Source organism: Anser cygnoides, chromosome 5, assembly GCF_040182565.1.
Source record: "Anser cygnoides isolate HZ-2024a breed goose chromosome 5, Taihu_goose_T2T_genome, whole genome shotgun sequence".
Lineage (NCBI taxonomy): Eukaryota > Metazoa > Chordata > Aves > Anseriformes > Anatidae > Anser > Anser cygnoides.
Window position 1 is genome coordinate 50,417,173 of NC_089877.1, and position 20,112 is coordinate 50,437,284.

Here is a 20,112-nt window from a genome sequence, read left to right on the forward strand (position 1 = left end):
CCCAAGTTATGGAGTTCAGAGTTCATAAATCAAGTTTCTTCCTAACATCCACTTGTCATTGCCATACACCTCAAAACATGACTGTTTGTAAACTTTCAAAACTCAGCTGTGAACATTTCCTATCTTTGTCAATCCAGCTATTCTCTTAGATGATGTTTTATGGAAATTGCACAGATATTCTGTGGAACCCTATTGGAACCCCACTCTGACCTGGCAGGAAAAAGGAGACCATTTGTCCTTTTCCATATATTCATATTTTGTTTGCTCAGGTTCTGTTCCATCTCTGACAGCCCCAGCTTTATCTCACTTTCCCCTTGCATGGTTGCCTCTTGGCCCTGACCACGTCTCTTTTCTCCAACACTTCTTTCATTTCTAACACATTTTTTTAAATTCAGGAAAGCAGAACTGAAAACAGTCTTCTGGGGAGAGAAAGCACATTATTTCCATAACTGTATGCTCAGTATCTTCTACGCTATTTTTGGCCACCATAATCTTTTTGTTTGGTTCTGTTGGCATGTTCTCTTTTGACTATTGAGGCAGAGGGGGCAGAAGTTTCCAGTGAGCTGTCCACTGTGACGCCAAGGTCTTTCCTGAGCAGTGAGTCAATTTAGAGGTTAACAATGCATGACTGTTCATATTATTTCTTTATGGGCCCAAGAGACCGCAATAAACTTGATCTATCATCACGCTGACTCTTAACTTACTTTGGTTAGACCCACCTGATATTCCTGTCTCCCATAGCTTGGAAAAAACTAAACAATTTGGATTTATCTGAAAAAAAATTGCCACCTCAAGAGGCAGTTCATTCGCCTTTTCCAGACTGATTACTAAATGTCCTGGAACACCACTGCTATGGGATGTTTGGCTCATCACATCGAAAGCAGCCTGTTTCTTTCTCTCGCTGTCTTTGGTCTTTGTCTTGCACTTTGTGATGTTTCAGTTTACTTTGTCAGCTCTCACAGGAGTCACTTTTTTTTTTTTGAAAGTAATTTCCATGTGCAAACTGTAGTATCCACTTATCCAAACTTCACTTGACAACTTTGAAGGGCTCTAAAGACCAAAAGGCCTGAAGGCAACCAGAGCAACAAGGCCAGACAGCGCCATGTGGGACAGGCACAATATCTACCACTCTGATTATTTTACCCTGATTTAACAAGCAGTGGTTCACTCCCAGCGTACAGAGTTTAACAAGTTGAACAAGTTGGGTATTTCACTACAAATCCCACCAGTCCTGAAACATGCTCTAAGTACCTCTTGCCCACCAAACAGGCTACAACAGGATGCAGCGTATACCTGTAACACTACCACACCTTCTTCTTGGTGTCCTACCTTTCCATTTTCATCGATCTAAGCTGTATCCTGCAGAATCAGTGGTTTGTTTCCTTTATACAGAAGCAGTACAGTGACCTGAACCATGATCAGGGACATTCCAGAAGAGCTGACTGTCCCCAAACAGCCATGCCTGCCTATGGATGCATTTGGGTATCTCCATTTCCACCTCATGCACAGTGCTTACATATCAGGAAAAAAAAAAAATCAGCGCTTTCCAACCTTTACTGTAAGAAGAGTGTCCCAAACAGGAACGACAAGAAGAATCCTCGCTCCTCCTTTCCTAATTCTAGAGAAAGAATAACCTTCAAGAATTGATCGATGTTCTGTTCTTAAAACAGAAACTGAAGGTGTCTTAGAAAAGCCACACGACAATGGCGTGCAGTGATTTTACCCCATAAAAGCCAATTCAGCCTTTCTTCTGGTACATCCAAACTCCAGTCACAAAATTCATAAAGGTCTTGCTTAAATTGCTATAAGCTTCTCCATGTTTCCAGCTTTATTGAGTACACACATGCTTTGAAATGATGCACGTAGGTGTAAACCAAAAGTCACCAACACTAGCATGCAATAAATGGATAAAAGGGCCAGCTTTGTTTCTTTCTAGATGCTGATAAGCAAAGGAGACTGAAAGTGGGAAGCAGAATCCACATATCTGGCCAGAAAAGGCACACAAGATTTAAAGAGTAAACCTAACTGCACCCAAAAATAACATCTGAACTTCACAGACAGGCTTATCTGGAAAGCTTAGTGACTGACCATCAAAACTACTGGGATAGAAGACGACTGTTTGTTGGTTCAGGGAGTTCTGACATGCTATGAGCCAACACCATTAAAATGCTTTGTATTTTCTTCTCTGGGTTTTGTGTCTGTGTTGGACTGCAGGATCTCCTTGAACAATGTCAAGCTCATGTATCTTAGCAGGCCAGAAGTATCAAGCCAGCAGACTACCAGTCCTGGCTGGGAGAACTAGGACCATGAGCAAGTCTTTTCATTTCCACATCGCCCCCTCCAGCTCTCTGGTTCCCCCTACCTTCTCCAACAGCTCAAAATGATAAATTCTGGGAAAGGGGAAGAAGGGTAAGAGGGGAAAGGAGAGTATATTCCTATTTTCTGTTTATGAAATGGACAGCTTTCAGCATTCTTGACAAGAGCAAAAAACAGTACAAAAGAGGAGACTCCAGGTTCCCATTGTGGCTTCCCTCTTTCTTTTCCTGCTACCTCTCTCAGGACAGGATTAGCCCTTTGGAAGCAGCTGTCTACTTTGAATTTCAAAGCCTGGCATTCTTTATTGTAATACCAAGTTGCCCTTGCCTCTGTCAATTTGCTCCTACATGAACGAAGGAGCTTTTATGAGCAAGATGCCAGGTGACACCTCTTTGGGTCAGAAGTCCCAGAGTTTTTGCAGTTTGGCACAGTGGGGCTGAGATGTACAAAGGTGCTGGCAGCCAGAGCACACAGCACTACCACATGCAACATTGCTGTGTGCTGATGCTCTTTGGACAAGATCCTTCCAGTTGCAGAGAATTTTGATTATATTCCAGTTACTTCCCTCAATGCTTGTACACTAGTTTTCAGACAGAAATTAAAATGCAGTGAGGGAAGATGCACCACACTTGGAGCGAGGTAGTAAGACATCTGTTTGTATGTGCTGCTGGAGGGAAGAGAACATGTAATTAACAAAGAAGACTTCTGCATCCAAAACTTGGCGTGGCTATTGCACTAACTAACATCCAGCCTTCTAACTCGGATGTTTTAGTGATACGTTCTTACATAAACAAGTGAGCCAGAGGTGGATGATTTAGGGCCTTTAAATTAAAACAGATTTTTCTTTTCATTTTAATATGAGCTTCAAATGTAGACAGAGGTGCCTAAAGTTGACCTATGTGACTATTCTTCTCCCTCCCTTCTGACCAAACCTGCTAACTAAAGTAGGCCACACACTGCAGTGACCACAGCTTCAAAAGGTGAATGTATAGCTATGTATATAAAGCTATTTTCAGGCACTTTAACTGGGTGGCCTCATTTTGGGAAGTTCTGAGTATGCCCCACTCCAGATATGTACATCCTCCATAACTTCCAAAAAATAAAGTCAAACTACTTTCTTTGCTGTTGAATTGTAAGAACCCAGGTTTCTACTCAACAATAGACCTATGATTTCTGATAAAACACTGCCCACACACATTGCTCGACATCAGAGGCAGTGTACATATATTTGGAAAAGAGGTTCCTGCCTGGAAAAATGCGGCATCTATAGGGAAAAGACAGGCAGACAAGTGTCAGGAGAAAAAAGAGATGCACAAGGGTGGCGTGCTGTGCCTGAGGTCATGAAGCAAGTCAAAACCAGCACCAAGCAGAAAACCCAGTCACAGATCAAGTGCCTTACCCATTACATCACGCTGAGCCACTCTCCCAGGCACAAAAGATACATGCAGTTGTTCAAGAGGTATTTCTAAGACAGAGACTCAGAATCTAATAAAAAGAAGTTCAGGGAAAAGCGAATGGTGCGGTGCTCTGTTCCTTAATATTGCCAAAAATCGGAAAGGAGTGCACAGAGCAATAGCATCTCACGTAATAGTAAACAATCAAACATAAATGATTTCAATTACACACCGCGATGAAAATATCACAGCTAAATGGTTTTGTATTGTTTCACTGTCCTCAGGGAATAATTCCCCTATTTCAAAAAAGATCATTAGGAGAGAGAGGAATTCAGGAGCCACAACTAGGTTCATATAAGAACTCTTAAAACCATTAAAAAAAAAAACAGGTGAAAATATTTATAGAAATGAACTCCAGGGTCTGCAGTATCTGAAGCTCAAACACCACTGAAGAAACTGTAAGTCACGTACGGGCGACAGAAAAGGAAACTGAGTTTTATATGCAAGCATTAACTAGACAGAGCACCTAGTGCGTAGCAAGTTGATCAGTTTTGATTTTAATTCCTTCAGTTTAGATTATTACTATTACATTTAAAAGCCTTTAATCTTTAAAATAAAAAGGCTATATTCCCAAGCCTACTCACAGTGATTATCTGTAACCATCTTAAGCATAATTTAAAAAGTCAGATCTTGAACTCCGAGGCTGTAAGATCACAGCTTTTCAAGACAGCTTCTGAGAATTTAGTTATTTTTCACGAGGTTGAAGCTTCAAAAAGGCTGACCCAGCTCCAACCATACAGTAATCTGCAAAAATGAAATTCCTTAAATAATGCTCCTAATCTTTCACTAAACGTTACAGAAGCTAGAATACTTTTGTATCACAAGTCATTCTTCACTGATAAGTAAACAAAGCCATACAGCTGCCAAGAGAACTCAACTGCCACACCAAAAAAATCTTTTCAGTGATTTATTTCAAGATAGACCTGCCAGCTATGTAGGACACAAGCAGGGAACGCTAACTTTATTTTTGAAGTCTTTTTCAAACGACTTAGAAGTGAAGGTTTCAGAATGACTAGGTCTGTTCGAGCTTGCACTCAAAATAACAGAGTACAGGAAAAAGAGGAAGTCACAGCCTTGATTGGACTATTTCTTCCAAAAAAAATAATCCATGAAAATCAATGCTAAAATAGCTTTTCATATACATATATATATTTTTAGAAGAGAGTCCCACTTCCTTCCAAGGGAGATATCACTATCTGAACTGAAAAAAACAAAGGATCTCTGCAAGTCACCTCACCCACTGTTAGCTACGTCCTACCCTGTTACACGCTGGGGTCAAGGTGAATGCTGGAGCAGGTTGCCCGGAGTGGTCGTGCAGCCTCCTTCCATGGAGATATACAAAGCCCAGCTGGACACAGTCCTGCTTTGAGCACTGGGGGGACTAGATGATCTCCAGAGACCCCTTCCAGCCTGCAGTTCTGTGAACCCTGTATTTCCACAAGTGTCAGTGGAAAGAGTGGTTACAGTGCCAATCTAGGACCTGGAAAGTTCAAGTTCAGCTCCATGCTTTGCACCAAACTGCATGTACAGCTCTTGCCTACTTGCAGTTCTCCTCACTGTTCATTTAAGGGCTACAGACTGCAAGAGCAGAGAGAAAGCTTGGGCTACGAAACATCTTTCCAACCCGTTCTTGTGAGGCTGGATCAAAATGCTTATTATCCAGATATTTGACTCCATAAAGAGCATGGACAGGACTTTCAGAAAGCCTAACAATGTCCAAGTGCCCACTTTTAGACACTTCATAGAGTGATTCCCTTTTTCAGGCCGTATGGAGAATTCACTGTTGAAAGGCATAAACTTGGATATCTGAAAGATAATTTCATTCAAAGCCAAGCTGTTGGTATAACACTGTGCCCTACTGCTGCAGAACACGGTCACCTCAGCAACATCCGACGTTTCCAACGATGCAGGCAACACAGAGGAGGATTCAGCATTGTACAAAATGGAGTGAGCAGAACACGTGTCCCTCCTCCCTTCAACCCAACTGGCGTGAATCTTCAATTATACAGTTCTTTTATGGTGTACAGGCTTGAAATGAAATGCAAACTGAAGATCATAAAAGAAGACTTTACTTTGTTTATAGTTACTTTACAACGTAATTCAATTAGAGGTTAGGATTGCCTGAATCCAAAACTGCCCTATAAATGGAACACTGAAATATAAAGGTTTTCAAAAGCAGAATGTTCCTCCTTACACACGTATTGAACCCTCCAGAGTTTATGATATTCCTCTGGAAGAGAGAATCCCTTGCACTGAGCTTAACCCACCACGTCATGTTTGTATCCTGTGGTAAAACGGGCTCTCTCCTTGCAGCTACATACTAGGATATTATTCTTGGTAGTGACTTCCTTCTGAAATTCCAGAACAAAAAAGATGCAACTCTTAAGACCTTACGCTATTTACAGATGTATTACTTCTTGTTTGAGCTCTCTAAGTGCTCATTGCCTTGGGATATGACATGACAGCTGCAGAGCAGAAAACACAGTTTAGCAGGTGAAAACAAGGAGGGGAAAAAAACCACCACACTGTCTAGAGGGATGCAGCTTTTTTTGGCCTCCTGAATTTCTCACCGCAGATGATTACATGTGGGAATACAGAGGCTGGTCTACTTGGACCAGAGCGAGAAGTCAGCCAATTATTCATCTCTCTTGAAATTTCCCCTCCTAAGTACAAAGTTGGTTCAAGGTCTCTGCCGTAATATTTCTGATGATGAGAAAAAAATAAGCTGAGATGTAGCTGGGGGACTTGGGATGGGTGTAGATATGGTCACCTAATACTAAAGCAGCCAGTGAAAATAGGTGGTGCCTTTTTCTACTTCATTCCTAGATTTTATTAACAGCTTATCTTTAACATGTCAATTTTAACTGACACTTTAACTCTTCCCTAAGGAAGAAAAAATTACTTTTTTCTCACCAGTTTGACCAGAAAAGGCCAAGATACGTGCAATTCAACGTCCTTGGAAACACTGGATGCGCTCCTGAGTATAATGTTCCCAGAGATACAACACCAACAACAACATCAATAACAATTTAAGGAAAAACAAACAAACCCATCCTGATTCTCCCTGCTACTAGAAAAAAACCAATCCCTTCCTCAGAGCACAGGTTTCCCTTAGAACCTGTTGCCCACTCACACACAGCAATAACCACTCCAGAAAAGAAGTCCTTTCAAACTAACTGCACTTTTTCTTGTAAAGAGATTCCAAAGCACATGGGAGAGTGCTGCAATTATTGGTCATACTTTTAAATACTTGAGAGGCTCACAAAGTCACTACTTATGGGGCCAGACAGGTCAGATGCAAACAATACATCTAATAAAACCCACAATTATAAAAATACAAATTGATGAACTTCTTAGGAGCCCATAAAACAGTGCTAACACAATCGTAATGGCAATTGCAGTAACACCACATTAGAACATAGATCAGAAATGCAATTTCCCTAAATTATAGTCATCTAACATATGAAACAGTTGCCTCAAGAGCTGCTCTAAAACTGAACAAAAAAGCCAAGAAACGTTGCAAGAAAACGGCAACAGAAGAAGTAGAAAGGGAGGGAAAGACTCACTTAACCTAACAGTTAACGGGGTAAGACGCTAGCATTATTCAGGTTTAAGAGGCATGACCTCCAAATATGGGATGGCAACTCTAATGATACCAATTAAAGGCAACAGTCTGTGTCAGGTAGCTAGCCAACACCAGAAGAGCGTTTATGTTTCTTCCTAGCAATTAACTTGAGCAAGCTTCCATCTTCCAGCCTTTCTCATATATCTTAGCTCTACTTACAATTTAATTTCTTTCAGTCTTTTCCAAAACATGTTTTTTTCTTCCATAAATCTCCCCAAAATTCAAGCCTTCTGGTGAAGCCTAAGGATTCTTATGATAAGCTGTTAAGCTTGTCAAGTTATTTCAATTTACCGGCATGCACAGAAAGAATGCTTTCCAGAAGCTTTCTGGGGTTGCTCACTGTAGTAAATATACTGCCCATTAAACCCACATCATGTTCTTAACCGGATGTAAACCTCCTTGGCATACTTTGAAAAAGAAGAGCATTGGAGTCCAGAATGCAATCCTGTGACACTGGAATGCTTTGGTGTTTGTGCTCCCATGGTGCTAAAGAATGTGAGAGGCCCAAAGCCACTATTTGACACCTCATAGCCAACCTCCAGAAGCCAGCTGCTTCCCTACGAGTCACAATAAAAGCCTCCTGGGCGAGGAGGCAGTTGGCCTACCTTGCATGTACGCCTCTATTTGCCGAATGAGCTCATAAGACTTGGATCGGTCCAGAAGCGTCCGAATAGCCGGAAGAGGGTCCAGGATAATGGTTTCTGGATGAGCATCAATATACTCCTGCAAAACAAATACAAAGGAAAAAAAAAAAGGTATTAGGTTGGCTGAAGACTGTGGAAAATACTGAGATGGAGAAGAGAATAAAGTTAAAAACCCCAGTCAATGTCCAGCTTCTCTGCTAGAGAAGGCAAACAAATTGGCAATGCAGAAAGTGACCAGATAGTCTAGACGCTGACATTTGAAACAGATACAAACATGACAGCTAACTCTTTCAGGATGGCAAATTCCTCCTGTAGACTCACCATCAGCAGTGAAACCTGCACTGCAAGCCCACCAACTCAGAAGGGAGCCAGTGGCAAAGTGCTACGATAACAGCTGCGAGCAGGGCAAAGAAGAGCAATTAGGAGAAGAAGGATGACACGCTGCTATCTTGGGGTCAGCCCTGCATTGAATTACTCCACATGAACATCAAAACTGCCTGAGCTAAGCTCAGAACTACATCTGTGTTCTTTAATGTTGTTATTATTACTGTCCTCTAGCTGTGCTGAATGCTGTGTTAAGGGCTGAATGATAAAGGCTGGATTTTTTTTGGCTGAGCTGAGAAGATTGCTGTTTTACTGTGTCTTCATCAAGGTCTCAAAGTACCCATCTTGCCATTTTTCTAAGCTCATACTCTCCTCACCACAAAGCAAAGTAACGTTACCATGGATCTCCTCCTTGCAAACTCAGCTCCCCATTCCCTGAGGTCATGACTGCACTGCTGCATCTTGGCCATGAACGTATACACAGCTGATGGTACCGCCCTTGCAAACCCACCCGTGGCTACAAAACTTTCTTCTGTTTCTCTGAACAGAAGCGGAGTTCCAGTCCTTCATCCTTGCTTGAACTTGACCCCATAAAGTCAAAGAATAAACAAGAATCCGTCTTATCCCATCCAAAACAGGACAGACATTTCTGAAGTTAGTATCTGTCTTTGTTTAACCCAACATCCCAAAGCCATCTTTACATTTCCATTTGGTTGTTTAAATCTGTTCATGTACACGCATGGTAAACGCTCCTGCAAGTACCTCACTTTCATGAAAACCTACTTCCTTTTGTCGGTTGCTTCACAGAAAAAAACCGCACTCCAAAAGACACTAAGGAGTGTGGTGAGGTGGCCACACGAGATGCACTTTGCTAGGCACCGAGATGGGAGAGAAAAGAGTGGTGCCCTCTGTCCCCAGCAAGTGATCTTCCTCCTGCCGCTAACTGGGGAAGCAGTTCTCCCCCGGCACCCAGCACTGGCAAACTTGGTTGCTGCTGACTGCACAGTCTGGGCTGAAGGCTTGCTAAAAAGGGATTATTCTCTTGAGGCAAAGAGGATCCAGTGCTGTGGTTTAGTGAACCCACTGCATCACCCACAGCACACAAATAGCTTTCCTTTACAGGCCCACAAGGCATACTTTAGCTGCAATACATGTCTGACAGAGTTAATAACCCCTGCAGAACATATAAAGTGAATTATATATTATTATATATCCCTAAAGGTATGCTCAACTTTGCTGCCACCTGGAAAAGGTGAGGGACAGAGCCTTTCGCAGGGACTGCCACCAAAAGCGTCAGGCCCAGCTGCTGCCTCACCCTTGCAGCGCCCCTGGACAAAATGCCCCCTCTGGCTCCCTGGAGCACAAGCTGGGTTCATTTCAAGTCATCAGCACTGAGAACAGTTTTCATTAGTCTCCTGTCCCCAGTACTTCCAGAGTTTCAAGCAAAGCAGTCAGTCAGCTTCCAAATACAGAAGAGATTTGCTTTTTGGAGAGAAAAACTTGTTACCAACGCCTCTCAGAGCCCCGCGTGTGTCCGCGCACGCAGGCCCTTCACACAGCAGCCAGAAGACACCTTGCGAGGCTGGGCTGATCCCATGATTAGGGCATTAGCTTAAACTTGCTGATCGTGAAACTTCACTTGAGTATCTCGACACATCTACACAGCTCCTTCAGCCCCTCTATGCCTCATCTGAAAAGCTTGGAAGCTACCACATATCGTGCAGCTTCAGGAGCACAGGGAGGGGGTGGTACGGGAAGGACAGCCGACACGGTGCTGGGGGCCGTGTAAGCACACACAGCAAACAGAGTGAGCGAGCTACAGCTCAGAAATCTGATCTCAGCACGGATCTAACAGCAAACATCCTGCAGTGTTTCTGACAGGTGTACTAGCTCTTCCTTTTGTACTGCGGTGACTGCCCCTCTGCCCTGGCCGGTCCTGGTTCCTCACTGAATTTAAGCTCCACCATGCCCATCCTGGCCCCCTCTGTACGCACTAATTGTTCCCTTCACACACACACAGTTGTCCTCGCTTTGGCCTCCATCCCCTTCACTCCCCTCCAAGGAGGGAACGACTTTTCCCTCTCTTGGTTCCTTGTGCAGCTTCCCCAATCCTCCTGATGCTCACCTCAGCATTATTGACTATCCTCCCTGTCCTGTGTTCAGGTACATTCCACGTTATTTTGGCTCACGTTACTCTATGTATTTCCAGAAGTACAAGTGTTTTTTAATGAGTTCTGTAGGGAATGTCACGGTGCTTTATTTATAACGATAATAGCTGTAAACCATATTATAAGCTCATCCAAGCACTAAGTTTGACACAGCATAATGAAGTTTAACAGCAATGAAGGCGTGCTCCTGAGGCAATTGTACACCAGGCAATGCTTCAAGAGCAGCGAGCATCGCAGCTGGCTTACCAGTGACTGATTTCTGATCCTGCTGCCTTAAGGAGACTCCAAAGAGCTCTGGAAGGCAAACACAAAATAACCGAAGAGCATGAAGGTGGGGGCTGGTTCTCAGAAGCCATTTAGAGCCTGGAGGACTTTAACAACCCCTGCTCATGTTGAAAAGAACTTCACAGTGAAAGACAACAGCCCCTTCAAACATACACAGGAGCCTGAATACAAGCTTTTTTTTATTAAAAAAATAAAAGAAAATTTCTTGGCATTTCACAAACTATTCTTCAGATATTCTTTTATAGGCTTAGGTAGTCAGCCACAGGGCACAGGAAGGACAAAGCTCAGAGACTGTCAGCAAAGGGCGATAAAAACCTGCATCAACTGAGTAAAGTAAAGGACCGGGACCAGAAGTGAGTGTCTCCTAGAGCTAATCTTCTGGGGTTGGCTACACAGCTCTCATTTTAGCTAATTCAGAACTGGCCTGCTCTTTGAAGCACAGAAGTCTGTCAGCGCAGAACAAGGTTGATGTATTTGTATAGGGCATCTCTGTTTGGACACAGCTAGTGGTTAACTCCTGAAGAGCAACACTGATTGAGGGACAGAAGCATTTAAATGCACTCAGGTCCTTATAACTCTGCATCTGTTCTCATGGCATTGTGTGTTGCTTGGATTTCCATCACAAAGCATTAACCCCGCATTCAAAAGCGGAACCATTGAGTTGCAGCAGGATCCCCAAAGCAAATGCAGGGCCTCCCCTTGGGCGTGCATGCTGCCAACACTTTCAGCGCATGCAAAGAGTTCCAGTATCTATGCACAGAAAAGCACTTTAAAGGAAAATCAAAATCGAAACCTTAACACTTAACATCCCACAACAGGAGATTACAATACGAAAAATTTTGTCAGCTTCAAAGGAATAATTATGGTAGCGTATATGAGACCTTCTGTACACTGATTCTTTACTAGGAACTGCTGCACGCTCAGCCACCACATTTTTCTGAATAAATGGCTTAACAGACCAGAAAACTCTTGATTTAGCCTGAGTAGTAGCACTCTTCCCATGGCATAGAATAGCTCCACCACCAGAAATACACAGCTGTCGGTGAACATGAAATGGTTGCATCTAAGAATTTTGATAGCAGCTGAGCTACTACAAATATAACTTGAAAATGGAGTAGTTGCAGAAAGAAAGAAGAAACACTGAAGCCAAGGGACTTTATTCAGTAAATCACAACCTTTCAGCTTTTACTGTTGAGCTCTTCTCTGGTCATTCCAACAAAAGAACTGCTTTATTGTGATGGATTTACCAAAGACTGGTATCCAACTGCAGACTCCAACAACCCAGACAACAATCTGTTGGATATTTAGGCTTCCCTGCAGTATTTTGAAAGGGCTGTCCCTGGGCTGCAGTTCAGCTTGACCCAGACAACGTCTGTGTTTTCCTCTTCTTAATCTTTGACATAATAAAAGCAAACAAGAAAAAAAAACAAGGACTTTTAGCAGATCCTCCTTTGTTTGTACTCCAGGCTTGGCATTCAGTAATGCTCTGTACCAGCCCTGTCACTGGCAGAAGGCCAGCAATGAAATCTGAAATCAGAAGAGCTTCAAATGAGAGAATCAAATGAGAGACCAAGCATCTGATGTTCCCTATTAAGTACCTCTGGATATAGCCCACAGATTAAAAAATAGCTTTTCTTGAGAAGCATATATAGATGAGAACAGAATTGATTGTCATTTTACCCAAAAAGGTAGTTAATGATTTTTTTCTTCCATTTTTAATATTTTAACAGAAAGTTGATATAGTATCTACTGCAAATATTAGGTCATTAGATGATAAGAGATACTCACTGACTCATTGACTCGATTTTATTACTAAGTAATAAAACTTCTATAACCTTTTGTTTAATATTAAACAAAAGCTCCATATAAAAATGTTAGCAAATGAAACAGTAACAAGTGTTTGGATTTGTGCTTTCCTGTGTACAGAAACACAGAGATGACTGCTTATAACAACAAACTGATGCTTTCCAAGGGAGAAAACACGTATAGACAGAAACAAAATTTATCCAAAGACTGCATCAGATTCAGACCTAAATTATAAAAGTTCCTTTTCATTGTCTTGGGTGGTGATGCTTTCTTTTCACGGACACCTCTTTCCAGAAGGAAAGGTACAGGCAAGGTGGATCTTGAATAAACACTGATCTCAACATTGTTTGTCTCTTTAAACATAAAGAGATTCTTACTGTGGTTGGGAAGGATGAGAGTGGTGGCACAAGGCAGTGGACAGAAGCCTCTTCTGTTCCTTTTCTATTAATTTCACATCTGAAAGCAACTTTCCGAGTACTCAGCTTCCCTGATTTTCCTTCAAGAGTCCACCACAGCTTCATTTTGCAAATACCTATCCCCAGGAAAGCTATCCTACAACAGTTAGCACTTGGAAGGGAGATTTTTAGTTAATTCTGCCTGCTTACAAGGCTCTTCCAACACTAATATAAGAGAATTATTTTTCAAATGGCAAAAACACAGGCACTGCCCTGTGAATTCAAGTGTAAATAGACCATTTCAGCTCTCTCTCTCTCTCTCCCCCTGGCCCCCCCCAGTATGAAAAAAGCTACTAAGATTTGAAAGTTTCCTTTGATTTTTCACTTCCCTTTTTTCAGCAGAGCACATGAAAAAAGAAAAGAATCACACAAGTATTTTCAGAGTACAAAGGTGGTAACTAGAATAACAATGGGCTAGTATATTAAAAAGAAAAAAAAAACAACTAAAAATCCACTCGCATTATCTCCACAAGTACATACCCAAATCATCTTTTTGAAGCTGATACTTCTGATGAAAGCAATCAGTGCAGCAAGAACAACCCACTCCCCCCCCCCCCGAACAAGAGTAATGCCTAACTTCTCTACTGCCAAAATATTTTTTTATTAATTTCCCTTCATCCCAGCCCTAAACTCTTCTAATGAATCAAGAACAGAAGAGCTCTTCCTGGACAACTTCAGAGTAGGAGAGTCAACTGTAGGAAATATGGGGCAGGGGTGGGGAGGATGAAGAGAGGGGTAGGAAACGTTTTCAATTTTCATCAACCTGACAGCAGACGCCTAGGAATAAAAACCATTTGTCATCCATCTTTTCAAGAAGGCTAATGCAAAGAGAACCTGTTCTAAAAAAATGTCAGAAAGACAAATTAATAACCCTATTGATTTTCCATCACTTGGGCCATCAATGTGAACGGAACAGACAAGCAGGAAGCTGCAATGAATAGAGCTACCCAAGCCCCTGTATAGCTATGACAGGCAGCTGTGCAGAGCATTTTGCTATAATCATAACAACGTTTCTCTAGTCAGCAGTGACTTACACCAGCCAAAACATACTCAACTTTCAAAGTCATAAACTTTGTCTGGAGGGCAGGAACTGGGGGAGTTTGGTTCTCTTCTTTATCAAAGCGAAGGGAACCGAGCACCAGCGAGTGAAAGGGACTCTTGGGGACTCTTCCCACCTGACTTCTCCCCCATATTCCTCTGGCCAAGAAGGAGCCACCAAGGACTTTAATGGTTTTGTTATTGTTGTTTGCTATTACTGGCTGACAAATAATCTATGCTCAATCAGATGAGCCCAGTGTTGCTGTGGGTAGGAAGGGAGACTAATCATCTCTATATTCTGCCATGTAAGGCCTATGCATCCTATGAAGCAAACTGGAAATTTTCTCCACTTTGCACTTCATGAACTTCACCTGGTGCTGCACATGGTCTTCATTGCAGCCTTGGAGGAGATCACCAAACACTCATCACTAATGTTAGGTGAAGTGGAGCATGATTTGCAGCTGCAAATACTCTCCAGAGGAACCGCAGTCCAGACCACACATCCAAGCTGTATGAAGACCTCGGAAAGCTCAGTCCCAAGGTCTTCTTCAGCTACAAGCCCTTGGTCTGTAAATTACATGTAATCACAGCTACTACAAATTCATATCAGAGCTCCAAAGAGACAAAAAAAATCCTTATCACAGCCATCCTGAGTTGACAAAAAGGGCTCCTCATATTGATCTCAAAGAGGAGTTAATACTGTTTTCTTTCATTTATGACTTGCAGAATGAAACCTTGGGGATGCAAAGGGGATGGCCTAGATCACACAACAAAGGTGTGAATTGAACCCACATCCTCGAACTCCCTTCTAATTCTTTAGGCATTATATTCTACTTCTCTAGATCACATAACAAAGGTGTGAATTGAACCCACATCCTCGAACTCCCTTCTAATTCTTTAGGCATTATATTCTACTTCTTTGCCGGAAGATGGCATCCTCAAGAAATAGATATATTTGATAAAACACTGTTTACTGAACAACCAAGGATTAATGACAGGGAGAAAAAAAATATCAAGCTCTTCTCTAACGTACTTGGGATTTTGATTATTGTCATTTGCAGTTCAATTTAATATTCCTAAATATGAAGGCCTTGAAGGCACTAGCCGGCTGTATCCAAGCATTTTGTAAGAAGAATTAAGTTTCTAAGGGCAGCCCTGCAGCAGCTGCTCTAGAAGATGCCTGGCCAAAGCCTGCTGTTGCAAGCACAGTAATGCCAAATTCCAATTAGGAAAAATGCTCAAAAGAGACCAAACCCACCATTACCACTGACATGAAATGAAGATGAAAGATCAGAGGAGTCCTTAACGCATGAGCACAATTCACCTGCACAGAAGACTGGTATAGCACAATGCTTTGTACCCACAGGGTGTTTTTCACCCAGTTTATTTCTTTCCCATACAGTTCAACTGTTAGTTGAACAAATTTGTCTAACAAAATTGGTATTAACCTATCGAGTCAGGAGACAGGGAACTATTTCTTCTGCATCTGACTTGCTCAGACCTTATCCTCAATTCCATCTGCCTCTACTACTTACGCTCTGGAAAAAAAAATATAGAAAGCAGGTATTACTGTGGAGAAAGATTTTCTAATGATACAGTTGCTTTTTAATTAACAGATCTGCAGACAATTTAAGGGTGTTCTGACTTAGATGTTGCATATGCTCCAGGTGCATGAGCAATACTTTGCTTTCTACAACATTTGACATACAATCCAAATTTCCAGTATTACCAGAACGAAAACTTCCAACTTCCCATCAGCACATGAGAACTTTTTACAGGAAAATCGCAAAGTCCTTTATTAATAAATAGGGATCAGTTTATGAACAGGGGATGGTAAATTGAGGCATAGAAAGGCAGATGTATTCTTCAAGAACAAAATAGTGGAGATGGTAACAGACTAGAAGACTGAATTTCAGCCCTATTATCCAGTTCCTGGATTACAATTATTTCTGTTTTACTCTACTGTAACCTAACCCTGTTCCAGCCTAATTTGCTTCCCCTTTAGTTCTCTGTTATTCTTAGAAGGCAGCAGACAGGTCTGCAAAAATACGTAACAAAACAGAATGCTCTCGTGCTGTGCAGATATTTAAATCTATTCATCGCTATGCAAATCCTACAGAATGGATCTGACTTCCTGTATCAAATACCTCTGTTAGTACTCTCCAGGACTCCCTGGTATATCTGAGATGACTGTTCTCACCTCTACATGAGTTAGCGTGCCTCAAGAAGCACATCCCCAGCCCAAATCACTGACCTGGGAGGTCTCTTGTTCCTTTACACTGCACGTGATAAGGGCCATGCTGCCAACAACAAAAATCAGGCACATGAAAACAGAGGGGTGGTGATGTTAACACAGCTGAAGTTGGCGTTATGGGAGAGAAGAGCTGGGCTGGGACACACAGGGAGCAGGCAGATTTGTTTGCCCCAAATCTTAAGGTGTGTGGGGGGTGGGATTGTTAATGGTCCACTGAAAAAACAGATCTGTGATATCCAAGATTAACAAAGACAGCAAGAGCTGCAGCACAGTCCTAAGAAACAGCAAAGCACAGCAATATTACTGCTGTGCTTCCTTTAACATGGGATTACCTTGAATACGGCAACACTTGATTTATTATTTCTAATGGGATGGAGAGGAGAGGCAAGACTGAACTGTTGTACAGGCACACAAGGCTACACTCGAATAGATAAATCAGTATTCTGGGGAATATCAGTTTGATTGCTTAGCTTTTATTAGGGCTATGACTTAAGCCTGCTAAAACAAGTTTTAACGCAATTTGAGCACGGAAGTTAACAGCCTGTGAGACGTGAGAGCAGTCAGTAAATTCACGGCAGGACACGGACAACCCCGTCCTGGAGAAGGGCAGCGGAGGTGGAACAGAAGCGCCATTCACGGCCTGCGAGCCCTGACCGCGGGCGATGCTGGGAGGTCAGCGGCCCCGGACGACGAGGAGGCACAAACTGCAGCCGGCGTTAGCAGGACGGTCCCCATCCCGTGTGCCAAGGTACGGGGGATTTCAGCACAGCTATTTCTGAGCCGCCCTGAAATGAGCGGTTTGTGATTTGCCAGCAGTAGCAAAGGCTGTAACGCTGACCCCAAATGAACACCCCTCTACACCAGCCACGGGTCTGCACCATTTTTTGATTTGCGTACCTGTAAACTTCTACTGGGAGTGCGTAAAGAGGCTGTAAGCCTGCTGGGAGCATGCTTGGTTTTCTTCACAGCCTTGGCTGACCCAGCACAACAGCGCAGGCGGTACTCCTTCCCACCCAGCTCCCCCAGCATCTTGACTTTTTGATCAAAGTCGAGATAGTGAAACTGATGCCATCGTGCACACCAACAGCAAACAAATTTGATTAGTCCGACAGAAATGTATGATTTCTGCAAGTTTTGCCAAGATTTTATCTAAGGTCTCCTATTCCTGCCCCTGCCACGATGTACACTGTAAATATGTAGAAATTTGAGATCTCTGCAGTAAGCAATTGCATACTGAAACTAAGTTATATTTTCTGACAAAAAATAAAATTCAAGCTGCGCTATATAAAATACCTTATTCCTGACAAAAGCTTTGAAAACAGAAATAATATTCAAAATACATCTTATTTTTATGCTCTATTAACCACTATATGCAAATTAAACATTTATCACTTCTGAAAGTTAAAAACAATTTCTAATAGTCTGTAGTTAAAAAATACTGCCGTATTTGATATCAGCATCTGAAAAAATTAACTGCCAGAAAATCAGTGATACAGTTTTAACTTACGTAGCTCTGAAGCATTTGAGAATGTTAGAAGAGACTTCAGAGGGGGGGAGTTAGGTTTCTGGTTTGTAGGTGCAGCTTTGTTCGGGTTTTAACATTTTCATATGGTGATGTTTCTGTTTTTAGGCCACTCTACATCCCTATTCAGGTGATATTATTCTTTTGCAAGTGCTACCAAAAACAATACAAAGAAAAGACCCTGAACTGAAGAATAAATGCATAAATGTATGCACACACCACTTATCTCTCAGTACTCTCAGAACCTATCCCACTGACTCATTAGATAAAAATCACATTTTCACCGAGATTCTAATTTAAATAGGTTTAAAAACAAAGCTTCCATATTTAAGCTATACAAAAATAACGGATTAAGTTATTTAAATGCTAGCAAAGGTACACAGAGTAATGTGAAGGTATCATACTGTCATTACTTTAAGAAATGTACTGGGGCAAGGGACTTAGCTCTAGCAGGTCACTTTCCCTCTAATAGCATTCCACCGGTGCAGAAGCTGTCACGCCGACAGAACAGCCCATTAAGTTCTCAGCCAAAGCCGAGGCTCTCACTGCAAAGTGCTCTGCCCCATTTCATACTGAACTTCACCTTGGCAGCTAAGTGCAGCTTTAGGAAAATATGTCCTCTATACTTAGCACTGCTTCTTCCAGACCTCACTCAGATATTTGTAAAAGTAACAGCCTAAGACCTTAGCAATTACATGCAGTAAGTCGGCTAGCTGAAATTCTTACTAAAAATATTCAATAACCATTGAAGAGTTCTTGCTCAGGAATAAAAGAAGTGTTTCAGATACTAACTATTGCTACACACTAACTGTTCTCTAATGCTTGCACAGTTTCCCTATCATCATGTTCTCCAGGGGACCAGAGAGGTGCCACAGTATTACAAAGAGATGCAAGTTTCTGTGCCTCACACTCACGAATGCAACTGATGTAGTAAGGATTGGGAATCATGAATCTCATGAGTTTTACACAGCTGTGAGCAACTCAATGTGTGTGCCCTTTTACGTCTTTGGGCATCAGCTTTTACCAATAATATGTGTATTGTGAAGCCAAATTAGTTGGTGCTTGAAATGGGCAAAGACTGTGAGCATTAGCAGAAAGTCCCTGAAGTCCATCTCTCCATATGCTGCTTTGGTCGTTTGAAATTTCAAGTGCTGTGGGAAATGGGTGCCCATGCTACTCATCTACTCTTCAGGGAACTGGGGCCAGAGGGCCGGACCCACAAGCCAAACTTTTCATCTCTTGGATGAATTTGAATAATACACAGGTAGGAGGAAGTGGATATGGAGAAGCTTTGTAACTAGAGCAAAGAGTATTTCCTCCATTAAGTGCAGTATTCTCTGCATTACTAGGAGTAGAACATTAAGCAGAGCAAACAGAACATGATTTCCCAAGACAGCAAAGTTGTCAAAAACGCAGAATTTGTCTGTTTTTCCACCTGACATAAGCATATTTCATAAATTTCTCAAAGTACCTCATTTAACTTTGCTTCTCTTTGAAAGAAAAGAATATACCTTTGATCAAAGCTATCCACCAGGAACACCACCTTTTAAAATGATAAATGCATCATTATTCAGACTACTGATAGGAATTCTTTCGGAAAACAGTTCTCTGTACCTTGAGAAAAAAAGTTAATAGAACGAGATTGTATTAGAGGACAAAAATGCTGACACTAGCCTTGACGTATAGAAATCAGCATTCTGAGAAGCAGGACAACTGGACAGTACTGGGCCAAATTAATTCAGTACCTTCTATCATGCAGAGACAGGTATATGTAAAGGGCCCTGCAAGCACCTGCTTTTCCTTGTGGACAGCACCAGCACTTTTGGAACATCAGAACAACATTTTGTGGGAAACCAGTTATTATTAAGCTTACCAATGCAACGTAAAACCTATCCAGAGGTGAAAGTCCACTGTAGACTGACAACATTTGTGGTGGGCTCTCTAGGGCAGGGCAGCAGTGTGCCTGAAAGCTCTTTTCATCAAACATCAACTGCACAGAGAACAGACTGGATGTGCTGCACCAAGATCACCCTCCTGCTTGAAGGGCAGTGAAAGAGCCACTTACCTGGAACCTTTGCACCAACTCCAGTGACTGGCTGTCATTCTGGTCTGCTTCAAGGATGACGTCTGTCAGTTTATGTATGATCACATCCAAAGGGCCCTGGTCTTCAATGAGTTTGGTGAGGTCAAGCTGAAGAAACCAGAGAGAAACCTTTTGTTA

General features: G+C 42.1%; 1 protein-coding gene across 4 annotated transcripts in view; it reads right to left on the minus strand.

Moving 5' to 3' along the window:
- Positions 1 to 20,112, minus strand: part of ITPK1 (inositol-tetrakisphosphate 1-kinase) — a 145,413-nt gene that overhangs the window by 56,982 nt on the left and 68,319 nt on the right. For all 4 annotated transcript variants that reach the window (XM_048070357.2, XM_048070359.2, XM_066998281.1 and 1 more), the window contains 2 exons: positions 19,957 to 20,082; positions 8,001 to 8,118 (listed from right to left, as the gene is read on the minus strand). In XM_048070357.2, coding sequence (XP_047926314.2) covers positions 8,001 to 8,118; positions 19,957 to 20,082 — 244 coding nt within the window. The remainder of the gene's footprint in view (positions 1 to 8,000; positions 8,119 to 19,956; positions 20,083 to 20,112) is intronic.